The sequence below is a fragment of the Vipera ursinii genome (genome assembly GCF_947247035.1).
Source record: "Vipera ursinii genome assembly, chromosome: 2".
NCBI lineage: Eukaryota > Metazoa > Chordata > Lepidosauria > Squamata > Viperidae > Vipera > Vipera ursinii.
This window is the reverse complement of record NC_139513.1, coordinates 173,546,731-173,559,859: the sequence shown is the minus strand read 5'-3', so window position 1 is coordinate 173,559,859 and position 13,129 is coordinate 173,546,731. Positions and strand designations below refer to the sequence as shown.

Sequence of the window (13,129 nt, the reverse complement as noted above, 5' to 3'; positions counted from 1 at the left end):
AATGGTTGCAAGTCATTTTTTTCAGGCGAATGGCTGTTAAGTCAAGGACTACTTGTATTTTCTTCCACAGATTTAACCTTGAATACAACTAGGATGTATTTCCGTAAACCTGCCCCTACATTTTGGACGAGTAAGTTTAGCAAATTATTTTTTTTATAGCCTCTGAAGAGCTGCAGCTGCCCACAAAGAAGCCAAATATATTTGCTATCTTTTGAAACCTTTGCGGGAGAACCAGAGTTTAAAAGGTGAGAGTTATTATTATTGCTAAAGAAAAAAAAATCCTGCCGATAAAATCAGCAGTCATAGGTATATCCTTCTTTGCCATTTTTGTTCTACATTATCAAATAAAAACTTACTTTTTTCAGAAACCTTCTGCATCGCAGTAGAAAAATTTTAATCCTCAAAAGAAATGGCCATCTATTCCTTATTTCATCTCCTCCCGAAGCGCAAGTCCTCTTAAAAAAAACTTTGATCAACTGCCCTTTCCAGCTGTTAAAGACACTTCCAACCCATCCCACACCACAGCATATATAGGTCCAACCCAAAAAAGAAGAGGAGGCAGATTAGGGAAGTCAATATATATATTTTATAAAACCACCAGTACATCACAAAGACCATGCAAGAGGCTCAGGACGTTATGCTGATTTTTGCTTCCTTGAATGCCCTGCTTTTCGGAAAGTGCTTTTTCCTTTGAAGGCCTGCTTCTGCCCCAGTCTAGATTTTCCCTGCCATCGTGATCCCAGAGGCCTAATGCCTGTCTGTCTTTTGCCTCCTGGCTGTCTTGCAGCCTGGGGCTGCTTCTGCTTTACATTCCGTGGCCTCCTGTACTGCCTTGTATTCCTCTGCTGCTGGCTCAACTTCTTCCCCTGTCGGTGTTGAGGAGTGTCTCTCTGTGGCTGCCTCTGCTGACCAGGCCGGGAAGCCTTCTTGTGTTTCATTGTTGCTTTGGCCCCCATACGCTCTTGACTCTGATCTTGCACTGAATGCACGTATTTGCATTTTTTCTTGGGTGTGGTGGATTGGCTGAGCCTCCGTTTCCTCTTTCTGCTTTGTGGGAACAGATCTAGAAAGAGCGGAACGCAGTAGACACAGCAGTGAAGAAGTGTCATTTTTAGACTCTCAACACTTTTTTTTTTTAAAGAAGTAGGAAGTAGGAAGCCACAGCCCACCCAGAAAGAGGAAAAACAGCTTCAGAAAAGACACAGCTTGTAGCATTATGAGAACAAAGAGGAAACCCTCCTATGGGGTTGTTGGAAAATCTGGCTCCTCCCCAAATTCTCCCTCCTGCACCACCCAATTGTTCTACTTTAAAAGCCTACTAAGTAGGCACTGACCTTCATCTGGCTCCTCCCCAACTTCCTGGCGGTAATATTCCACATCGTCGTCAGAGGGCTCGTCTACGTTTTGCTGCTCCTGCATTCCAGGGTCCTCAGCATCGCTGTCTCCCCCTACCGCTTGCTCCGTCTTCCTCTTCATCCCTGCCAGACTCTTCTTCCTGTGGCCAAGGATAATTTCCACGAGTGCCCCGGGCCAATCTTCTCAACCCAAAGGGACGTTCACCACTCCCACTTACCCCCCCCCCCGTGCTGAAACAAATGCCTGGAAGAGCAGCTTTCCTGGCTTGAGTGCCCGTTTCTTCCCAACCCTTACCGATGAGCTTGCTTCAGTGTTTTTTTGTGGGCCACATCTGCCTCTTGCTTTTGGCGCCGTTGAGCCTTGAGCTTCAGTTTTTCTTCTTTTCTGGCCAAGGCTTCTTGGATCTCTTCTTCGGTCTTGTGAACTGGGAGAAGGCACAGGAGATTACCCAATGGGAAATTGCCCAGGGAAGAAGAGCCACTAAGGTCAGGCTGATAGCTTCCCCCTTCGTTCACTTATGCAAGCCTCAAGGCAACCAAGGGACAGGTAAAACCCATCTGCCATGATGAGCAATAAACTGAGTGAAGTCTCAGAAATGTTTTGACTGCTGAAAGACAGATCAATTTATAGGAAGACAGGGAGCTAGCTTGCAATGGTAGATCATTCATTTATCTAATTCATTATGACTAAAAGCAGCTCTCTAGTGTTTCAGGAAGTGTTTTATTTGCCCAGTCTGGAAATGACACAGCAAATGTTCTTTATGGAGTAGCTCAACAAAGGAACCAACCAGCCAGAAAGGTGGCAGTGGAACACACACACACACACACACACACACACACACACACACACACCCCTTCAGTACCTATATACAAGCAGAGGTTAGAAATGATTTGTCTGGGATTGTCTAATCGGGATGCCTGCACTGAGGACTGCGAGCTGGTCTTGATGGCCTAAATCACTCTGTCCAACTCTAGGATTCGATGAATGTACTTGCATGAAACTAGCTGTGCCTTAGATCCACAACATCCACACCCCAACGGGATCTGCCTGGAACTTTACAACCCTTTAATATTTTTTTTAATCCCATTTATATCCTGCCCTTCTCCGAAGACTCAGGGTGGCTTACAATCTAAGCACGCATCAATAGTCTTCATTCTATGTATATGCCTGCTTATAAGGGCTTTCACACACACACACACACACACACACACACACACACACACACCAAGCGGCATTATTACAAAGTCAGCTTAATTGCCCCCAACAATCTGGGTCCTCATTTTACCTACCTCGGAAGGATGGAAGGCTGAGTCAACCTTGAGCCTGGTGGGATGCGAACCTGCACTGATTGCAGGCAGCTGGTGTTACTTAAGGAGGCATCAGCCCACTGCTCCACCAAGGCTCTTTTCACTTCAAGTTGGAAGTGATCAAACAATGGACCTGTTTTAAACTACAAAGTGCAAGGGGGCTACAACACTGAATTTGGCCTTGAATGTTTTGGAGGCCCAAGTTATTAGATCGAGGGATGCAAGAGGTAGTTGAGGTGTTCTTAGCCAGTGGGTTCAGTTCTCTCTCGTGCACACACGTTTGAAAAGTGCAAACCTCCAAGGCTAGTCATCCAAGGTTTCTTAAAACAAGTCCATGATGTACGTTCATCAGCTCCTCCAAAGCACAACACTGATCTCCCAAAAACTTTCTGTTCCAGTTGAAAGAATCTTGCAAAAAGGGAGAAATGTTTGCAACAGTACTGGAAGAGCAACTGTACTAATCACACTAATTATCCTCTAAGTCATAGAGTACACCACCATAGGAGAGATCTTCTTGAACATGCCTCCATCAATATTCTTGGTTCTGCTCCCCAACACAAGAAGAATTAAAACAGAAGAGCCACAATCCTTACTGAAGCTATGGTAGAGTACATTGCCTTGTCCTAGTCCTTCTTCCACCTTGATGAGCTGCAAGGTCATCCGAGGGCCAATCTGGACACAAAGAAATTCAAATTCAGGCATCTTGAGCAGAAAGGGAGAAAGGCTGTATGGGGGGCCCATTCCAAAGCCAGATGATCAAAGAAAGATGAGCTAGAGCAGTGTTTTTCAACCTTGGTCACTTTAAGATGGGTGGACTTCAACTCCCAGAATTCCCCAGCCAGCGTTGCTGGCTGGGGAATTCTGGGAGTTGGAGTCCCCCCATCTTAAAGTGGCCAAGTTTGAAAAGCATTGAGCTAGAGATTCAGAAGAGCTCGGTTTTCTGCTCTATCTAGCCCCTATGCTACATCCATGTTCACCCAACTTTTTTTTAGTAGAATCACTAAGACTGTTTACATAAGTAAAAGACTAATGTAAAGAAAGAAAAAAAAACAAAGAGCAAAACTTAAAAGAAAATAAGCAAGAATCAGAAAAACTAAGCAGTGTGACCTTTTTTTCAACAGTTATAAACAAACTCATCGTCCCTCTTTGATTTTACAAAAAAAAATCCCTTCAGCTTATTACTTACTCTTTTTTCCCCCAGTCACATCCATTTATTGTCCCTTCACTCTTTTCTATTTTCAGCGAAAGTCCGTAAAGCATTTCCAATCTTTTAACACTCCCACCCAACTCTCAAGGACAACATTCCTGACTGACCTCAGTGAGTCGGACTGCACTCTGCTGGGCCTTCATGTTCCCACGACCAGCGTAGGCCTGAGGCAGCTCCGTGATATTGTGACTGCCATCTTGCTCAGCTTCGCTCTCAGAGAGATTGATGTCTCTGCAGGTCAGGGCAATGAAACAACACATTTTTGTTCTTTCTAGCATGACTATCATCAGCACTGAAAATAATTCCCACTCTGATGTATTGGACTACAAACCCCACCAATCTCGGTTAGCATGGTGCTGACTGGAGTACGGAGGGGCACTATGCTGGGGTAGGATAGGTTGACCAACAGAGTGCACATACTGTAAAATGAAGACACAACCCCAGCCCTGAGTTCAAATCACCTCCCTTTCTCACACCTCTGCAGAATTCAACCCCCAGGATTCAAAAGAAAGCTAAATTCTAGGTGGAAGGAGCAGGCAGACAGTACACACCCCCACCCCAGCTCTCTCACCTGACCAACAATTCACTGATGTCATCCAGGCGGTTCATGTTAGGAAATCTCTCTTGCAGGAGCTTCTTCAACCCTTTGCTCATGCCCACTGGCACTACTTTCAGGCTGCTACAAGATACAGGATAGGTGTCAGTAGATTTCATCAGGAAAAAAAGCACATTTTATTACAACTTTGTTGAGGCGGCGGCAGCGGCGGCGGGGGAACAGGAGGAGGAGAGGTAGCCCTGGTTCAAGTCCTGGCATCTCTCCAAGGGAAGGTACCATGGTATCAGGCCCGAGAAAGACCATTCTTCTGGCCAAGGAGCTTGAGAATCATGATTAGAGCTCTACAATTGCTAACAGCCATGCCGTCTGGAAATTCTGGGACTTATAATCCAACAATCTAGTCTAGTGTACAAGACTGCGGAAGACAGTCAATATTAAATTAATGGTTTAATTACCAGCCTTATGCAAGAGAAGAGATAGTACGTCAGGAAGGTCTATTCTTGTCCTCATATTAACAAGAAACAATTTATACACAAACTCTGAAATAAACAAGACCCTTCAGCCGTTAAGTGGACCTATATAGCTCTTTGAACCCTGACTTCATCGAATGAACCGCTCCAACTGTTGTTTAAGTTTTCTAACTGCTATGGTTCTCAATGTTAGTGTAAAATAAAGAAAAAGAAGACTGGTGTGTAATAGTTTTCCAAATTTTGGATTTTCCAAAAATTTATGATGTTTTTTTATGTGTCTCTTGCAAACAAATTATATCAATGTTTTAATTTCTGTAGTTGTTTGAAAATTCTTCTTTTTGATGGGGAATTCAATCCGTTTATATTCACTGAAAAAAAAATCCATTTTCCTTCTCTGTTTTGATTTACTTAAATTTAGGTCTTGTTGATCTCGTAATCCTCTGCTCTTACTGTTCCCTCATCTTCTTGATTCATCTTCTCTTTTTCTTCTTCCATTTGTGTAGTTGTTTCCTCTATTGCAGGGCTTTTCAACCAGTGGTACAGTACCACCAGTGGTACATTGGCACCTGGCAGGTGGTACGCGACCATCCTAGAAAAGTGGTAGTGGGGGAGGGGAATGAGCTGAACCGGTGGTAGTACCACACAAGCCTGAGCGAGAGATGGCTGGAGCTGCAGGGCTGTCAGGGCTCAGCGGAAGCGCCAGCATCAGCTCTTCTTCGGGGCTGTCAGGGCTCAGCGGAAGCGCCAGGATCAGTGCCAGGCTCCAACTGGAGCTCGGTACTGATCCTGGCACTTCTGAGCCCAGAAGAAGCGCTGATCAACAGGAATGTTGCAGCATCTCCAGGGTCTTGTGATTTACATTCAGATGCTTGGCAACTGATTCATATTTATGACGGTCACAGTGCCCCAGGGTCATGTGAAGTGACCAAAATCTGCTACAACCACCCAGCAGATGGGGGGAATAAAAACCAAACACCCCACCCCACCTCCGCTGCCAATCCTCAACAGAAATGCTCACAACAATGGAAACCTAGGACAGGAGGAAGAGCACCACCGGGTGGGCAGGCATGTGTCTTGCTTGGCTGTGGCTTGGGAGGCACTTTTTTCAGTGCCATTGTAACTTCAAACAGTCACTAAGCGAACTGTTGTAAGTCGAGGACTACCTGTACTTCATCACTTTTTTCCTTTTTTTTCTTTTGGTCATCAAGTTTTTGACACCTTGCTAGGCGACTGGTGGTACTCGGATGTTGTCATATCCTAAAAGCGGTACAATGAGTGAAAAGGTTGAAAAGCCCTGCTCTATTGTTTGTTCCGTCTGTTTCTGGCTTGTTGATATTGTGTTCTTTCTCCCAGAAATGCTCTATATCTTTCATCAAAATCCTCTGCCTTCCACACTGTACCCTATCGATATCTTGTATTATTCCAATTGATTAGAATCCCTTCTGGCGTCAGCCATCTAAAATTTACTCCTTTTGCAATCAGCTTTTTAGTCAAAGCTTTGGGTAGACATCTTATTTATCCTGGTTTTTGCAGGTTCCAATTCCTCTTGAATTACATGCCAACAATTAAAAAATTAACAAGATGATTAAATAAATGCTTTACCATTGCAAAACAAAATGATCACACAAACCTGGAAAGATACTTATTTTGTTAGATGTAAAATAGTCTGAAGAGTTCCCTTTTTTCTATAACTGCTTAAATGTTTTACTGTCAGGAGGCTCAATTAGAGGACTGCTTGAAAATTTGCAGAGTTTTGTATTTAATTTCCCCTTTACCTACTATTTAAATTGTTCAGTAAACTGTCTTAAATGTTAAGGAATAGCCACTGGTTAGTAACATGAATATTTTGATGACTTTTCTTCTTTGCTTTGACTACTTTTTAGGGGAAGTCTGGGTTTGTATGATAAAAAGAGGAACGATTTCTGAGCTCATCAGAAAAAAAAACTGCTGTCACCCATCATTAAAAAAAATCCATTTCTAACCGGCTTGGACACATCAGAGCGTTTACTGAAAAATAAAATCAGAGACACCTCAGTTTGCTATGCTCTCATCATCTGCATCCAGCTTGGACAAACCCCTGTTTGTGTCTGCAATGGAATCTGTAGTCATGATAGAGCCATTGTGGACAGCAGGAAAGCCTTGCCTCCATTTTCCCAACACACTGATCTTTAACTTCCATCTTCCTCTACCCTCAGCTGGCTGAGGATGATGGGGATTGGAATCCAATTCATTTGGACAAACCAAGTTAGGGAGAGCCGGTGTGGGACAGGGACCCAGAGCTAGCATGAAAATAGCAAAGGACACATAAATTCCCCTTAGCTTCCAGCACACCAAAAAAGTACTGGATACTCTGCAAACGTTTCCTTCCTCCCTGCCCCCCGAGTGCATACTCATACTGCACCGCAGAATTCTGTGCATTGAATACAACGTATTTCACATCAAGACTGTGCAGTCTATTTCAAACCATCAGAAGCAAGAGTGGCACAGAGCAGAAATTAAAACCTACTTACTAGTGACGGAATTCCATTATCTGAGTGTCAGGATTGTAGTTGACCAGGACACAGCGTTTGATGGTATTTAAATTGACCTGACAGGTAGGGAAAAAGAAGGGCACCCATGATGAGACCCGAGGATTCAGACTAAGGCTCCAGCCCTTTCTTTTTCTTTTTTTTTATTTGAAAGTTTTAAAATACATTTTTGAAACATATACCCCATCTACCCCACCCCCCCTCCCCATCCCTCCCATCCCAACACCACCCCCGACTTCCCAGAGCCGAATACAGGGTATTACATCATACAATCTTACTCTAAAATATTCTAATTACTAGAATTACTCTTTAAACCCTATCGCACTTTAACTCTCCTTAGCCATAGAAAAGAAAAATAATATAGCCTCTAATTACAATAACTAATAACTATTCAAATGCTAAATGATACTTTGGAGTCCCCTATTTGTTCTGAATAAAATCAATCCATCTTTTCCATTCCACTATATATCTCTGTTGTGAGTGATCTTTCACATATGCCGAGATTTTAGCCATTTCTGCCAAGTTAGAAACTTTCAAAGTCCATTCTTCAATAGTAGGCAGGTCCTCCTTCTTCCAGTATTGCGCCCTTTCTTGAAAAGCAACCTCAGGTTAAGATTTTCCAGCTGCCAACAAATCAGTACTCAAACTACTTCCCAATGATTGAACTTCCAAGTCCAAGAGTTCTTATGTCCAATTCTAAACTATCGTTGATTTAAATATTTCTGGGAGGGAGGGGAATAGAGGAAAACTTGGAAAATCTCTGTTTTCTTCCCTGAACATTTTTGAAAATGTTCCGGGAGCATCTTATCTCCACAGTTTCCAGCTACAGGTTCTCAAAAAGCAAATTTATTTCTGGGTTGACTAAAATCATATTTAACCCAGGCAGTGGGAATGAGCTTTAACCTATGTCTTCCTTCCCCCTTCCACAGTTAGAGATGGCCACTAGGTATATTTGAACAATATATGTGCAACTCAAAGGGAGAACTACATTCAACTTTGAAAGCCGAGGAGGAAGATTTGAAACTAAATAACTCTCTTCCATTTCTGCATTTATAAAACTTGCACTCCAAAGTTAACAAGAACTCAGTGTTAGAAACACCAAAAATCCAGCAAACTGGGTAATAAAGGATTGATGCATCAGTGCGTTTACTTTGGAAGGAAATCACAAAGAACTATCATCCAAGATATGCTATCATCACTTGCATCGGGATCAAAATTATCCCCAAGAACCTGAACAGTATCTTAAAATAACTCTGCCACCATTTAGGTTTCATCTACCAGTGCTCCACGCCTGGATCAGATTTAGCTCTATCCCCCACTTCAATTTTGAGGCAGCAACGTTATCACAAGGACAGGAATCAGACCAGAGGAGTCTGAGTAGCAAACTAGTCACCTAATTAGCTTCCCAATCTCCAAGCTTAAATATACTCACTTTGTGAACATTGATGGAGGGAAACATGTTCTGGAACATAGTGGCCATGACCTTGATGTGCATGCCCTCAGTGCCAAAGTTGTTCAGCACTAGGAGAGGAGGATGGGTAAACTGTTGTTCATGCATCCGATGCCGCTTCAGAGACGACACAACATCTTTGATGAGTGAATACTGTTGCAAACAACACAGACAAGTGAGGCTTACATTCTTTTCAAAGGGGATGACTCTATTTCAAGGACTGCCTCAAAATCTCAGCTTTTATTTAAAACAACCTATATAATGTCTGTATTCTTCAAACTAGTAAATGGGGGTTTGAAAATATATGGGCTATTCTCTGTGAAATCTCAGAAACCAGATAATGGCAGTGGCCAGAACTTATAGAAAATTAATTATGCAAGGTCATTCTGTATGAATAATACACAAAGCTTTCAAATTTCAATTATTTTGTTACAGAAGGAAGAGGAGGAGGAGGAGAATAAGAACTACTCTGCACCCAAGCACAGAACACAAACACTAGGGAACACATCTGCAGTTCTGCATACTATCCATAGGAACAGCAAGCAGTTAAAATCGTAAGCATTAGCATCTCCTTCCGTGACAAATTCCAGACAAATTCTACCCAGCCTATCCCACTCTAGATAATCCCTTTGGTACCTGAATGACTCTGAAGGTCAGTGTTGGTCCACCAGGAAGGCGCAGGAGTCTCTAAGAGAGAAATCACCAGGAAAGAGCATTAATTCCTAAGTACTAATATTGCAGGATTCAGCAGCTTAAAGCAGGCCCTAACATTAATAGTTTATAGCTCTTACTTCTGTTTCATTTCCAATGGTATGGACACTCTTTATACAGATGCATCAGTGCGTTTACTTTGAAGTAAGAATCACAGAATTAAATCAGCTAGACAATTGTCATCATTTGCATCTGGTAAGCAGATAGAATTAAGATAATTCACTGGGTAAAGAAATTTAAAAACGGTTCAGGGAAGAAATAAGCTTAACATTCAACCACTGTGAAAGCAGAAGCCTTCAAACAATGTAAAATAATGATTGTTAAGTATCTGTTTGGTTCAACAATTTTATTTCTTCACAACTGTTGCCATCTGGATGCCTTAAGTCCCAAAGCAGAAAAATAAGCACAAGATTCTTCCTGCTCATATTTCCACATAACAATTCTCCCAACTGCTCACTTAGCAACTGTTGAAAGTTATGACAGTGCTGAAAAAGGAGATTTACAACCAGTCCTTCCAAGTTGTGGGTGGTGCAGCATCCCAGTTCAATGGACTGAAGACCTGGTGTAATTTGTGACTTCAAATTACTTTACACTAGGTGTAAATTATGTATGGACAAATATAATAAAATAGTCTGTATTTGGTATATTTAATTAAATAAGGGCCAATTTCTTTTTACCGCAAGTCACCTCTTATTTGCCTTTTTAAAAACCAAAGTCTTGAATATTGTATATATCCTCAAAGACAAGTGCCTCTATCTCTTGATCATTTTGACTCCCCTATCTTATTTCAAGCCTGCAATATCCAGCAGGAGACTTTACAATATTAACAGCTCTATTTTTAATTATTTTTTTATTTTTTTCCAACAAGAAATAAATTTGTTACATGTATATACTTGTCATGAAACACAGCTCCGAGGTCTTTTTCCTGCTCATTTATCAGAAGCTACAAAATTTTATCCTGATTGATTCAAGATGAGTAGTTACAGTGAAGCTTTCCTATTTTACTTCTACCTACATATAACAGGGCTGAATTGCCACATGCAACCAGGGAGATGGCCATCTTCTAGGTATATCTCCTCTTCACATTGGGTGGCAACAAGATGTAATAGTATTGCATGAAAACTGAAACTATGCGCCAGGTCAGAACATGCTCCAAATCTTCCCCAAAATATATAATTGAACAGAGGCCCAGATTATTATTTATTTATTTATTTATTAATTTAATTTATATACCGCTCTTCTCTCAAGAGACTCAGGGCGGTGAACAGGGCAATACATAAAAGTTAGATACAAAAATTAAAATTAAAATTATTAAAACAGATTAGACCAGTTAGCATGGACAACCAGGGTCATAGATTCTTAAAATGGAATACTTCCTTAACATATCACTTACCATGTTGATACTGGTGGGGTTTTTTGTGAAGACCAAGAAATGAGTCACACCCAGAGGTCCAGCTATTGCCACAAAATCTTTCAAAGAATTTTTCTTCTGCGCCTAAAAAAGACACAACAGTGACTAGGGTTGTTCCACTGTCTGGTGTGCTTTGGGGACAAAATCTAGGATAAAATATATTTAAATTTTACTTCATCAATAGAAGTAAATAGCATTGCAAAAATGGACTGAAGATTAGAGTGGTTACAATATTTAGCCAAGTTGTTTTCCTTCTTACAGTCTCTGTCCCCACCTCATTTTATAGTCTGCTTTGAAAATAAAATGCAAGCACTAGTAATTACAACTTGAATAAAGCTCACATAAAGTTTCCATAAACATATAAATCTACATAATTAATATTTGCTTTAGAAAATGACCCCAATATCAACGATTGAGATCCCAGTCCCAATTGTGGTTGTTAAATGAGCACTACCTGTAAAGCAATTATTTCCATGAACCACAGTAGCCTTCCATGGCATCATTTAATAATTTCACCTTGAGGTTGGTAGCAGTATAGGGCTCCATCACTCGCCGAACATCCTGGATGAGTTGCTGTATATTCTTGCCAATATGACCACGATGAAACACAAAGGAATGAGGCACATTGCCATATTCTTCTTGAGATCGATGCTGGGCTGCTGCTCGCTCCTTCTTTTGATTCTTAGTCTGAAACGGAAAAATGAATTGAATGAAGAATAACACTAGTAGGGTTCAAGTTACGCAAAACAAATATCCCCCTCCATACCAAATCTACTTTCTTATTTCAGGTTACTTTCCCATAGCCTGCTATTATTAGGTTTCCTCTGGTTTTCCCCTCTCTTCTTAACAAATGTCTGTATACCAAAGATTAGAGGCAAGAAATTATCTAAAATATCCAATAACGGAATATTCCCCTAAAAACGTCAGAGCAGCGAGGAATTTTTATTTTAACTATTTCAAAACCAAGCACTTTTACAGTATTATTTGCAGTTCATTTGTTTGGAATTACCCAAGTATCAGGAAGAATAAGCCAATTGGGAAGATAGGCGAAACGGTCCCATTAATATGTATAGAAACAATATCTTAGAACCTCACATTAAGAAGCAGAGCAACTTTATAATCAGGACGGATTTCAATCAAGGACGAACAACTATTTTCTCACAAAAATGGGACACATCCATGTCATTTTCTTGAGCATGGATATATTGCAACAATCTCGCATCAGGCCAATACTGAGTTTTCTAAATCTTTATTTTTCGCTAATTGGGCTTCCAATTTCTAAGACAGGGGTCTTCAAACCTGGCCTTTTTATGACTTGTGGACTTCAACTCCCAGAATTCCTCAGCCAGATTTGCTGGCTGAGGAATTCTGGGAGTTGAAGTCCACAAGTCATAAAAGGGCCAAGTTTGAAGACCCCTGTTCTAAGACTTCTAATTCCGTTTCGTCCTTCTATCATTCACCAATTCGGCCGCAGCACCTATCCCAGGCTCCGTTGCCTCTCAAGGCACCCTCATCCTCCATTTTCACCACCCTGATCACAAAACCTGCGCTCGGCTACAAATTCAACAACTCCCAAAGTCTTTCAAGTAACTCGCCACCCCTCAGCTTTAGTCCTCACTTTGCTGGGCCTCCCCATAATACTCGCGGCCTCCTCGGGTTCCTCTCGCCGCGACCACGCGGCATACACTCACTTCCGGTCTCCAGTGCACCGAAATGCTTTTCCCCCCCTCTCTCCGCCTCCCCAGATGAGGAGTTCCGATTTCCAGTCAACCAACGTGTGCTACCCAAAATAATCCTCCGGGGGGGGTGTGTCTCTTGCATAGTTTAATAAATAACGGGTGAATCTCAGTTTAATGTAGATATTCGTCGCAGAGGTTTTTTTTTATAGCACCCATGTCAAGTTAGACAGAGGTGTGTGGAAAACTGAGGGATGATGATTGAAACAGATGAGACCCACAGGGGTGCTTCTCCCCGGCGTATATTAGACGTCAGGCCTTGATTGCAAAAATCCAGACCGCCACTGAATAGAAAAAGCGTGGTTTATTGTGTGTGTGTGTGTGTGCGCCTTCTGAATCTTTGGACACCAAGTTGGCACTAGTACTATAAATTTGTTACAAAGTCGGAATGTGTCTA

General features: G+C 41.7%; 1 protein-coding gene across 1 annotated transcript; it reads right to left on the bottom strand.

The window, feature by feature from the left end:
• Positions 1 to 563: 563 nt before the first annotated feature.
• LOC310633882 (suppressor of SWI4 1 homolog) lies at positions 564 to 12,700 on the bottom strand. The gene is made up of 12 exons (XM_083351824.1): positions 12,615 to 12,700; positions 11,513 to 11,683; positions 10,979 to 11,080; positions 9,511 to 9,561; positions 8,857 to 9,027; positions 7,407 to 7,483; positions 4,442 to 4,549; positions 3,978 to 4,101; positions 3,257 to 3,335; positions 1,651 to 1,780; positions 1,335 to 1,495; positions 564 to 1,063 (listed from the first exon to the last, which is right to left on the bottom strand). Exons 1-12 carry the CDS (start codon positions 12,630 to 12,632, stop codon positions 636 to 638), a joined length of 1,620 nt encoding a protein of 539 aa, XP_083207950.1. The 5' UTR covers positions 12,633 to 12,700; the 3' UTR covers positions 564 to 635.
• Between the last annotated feature and the right edge of the window lie 429 nt (positions 12,701 to 13,129).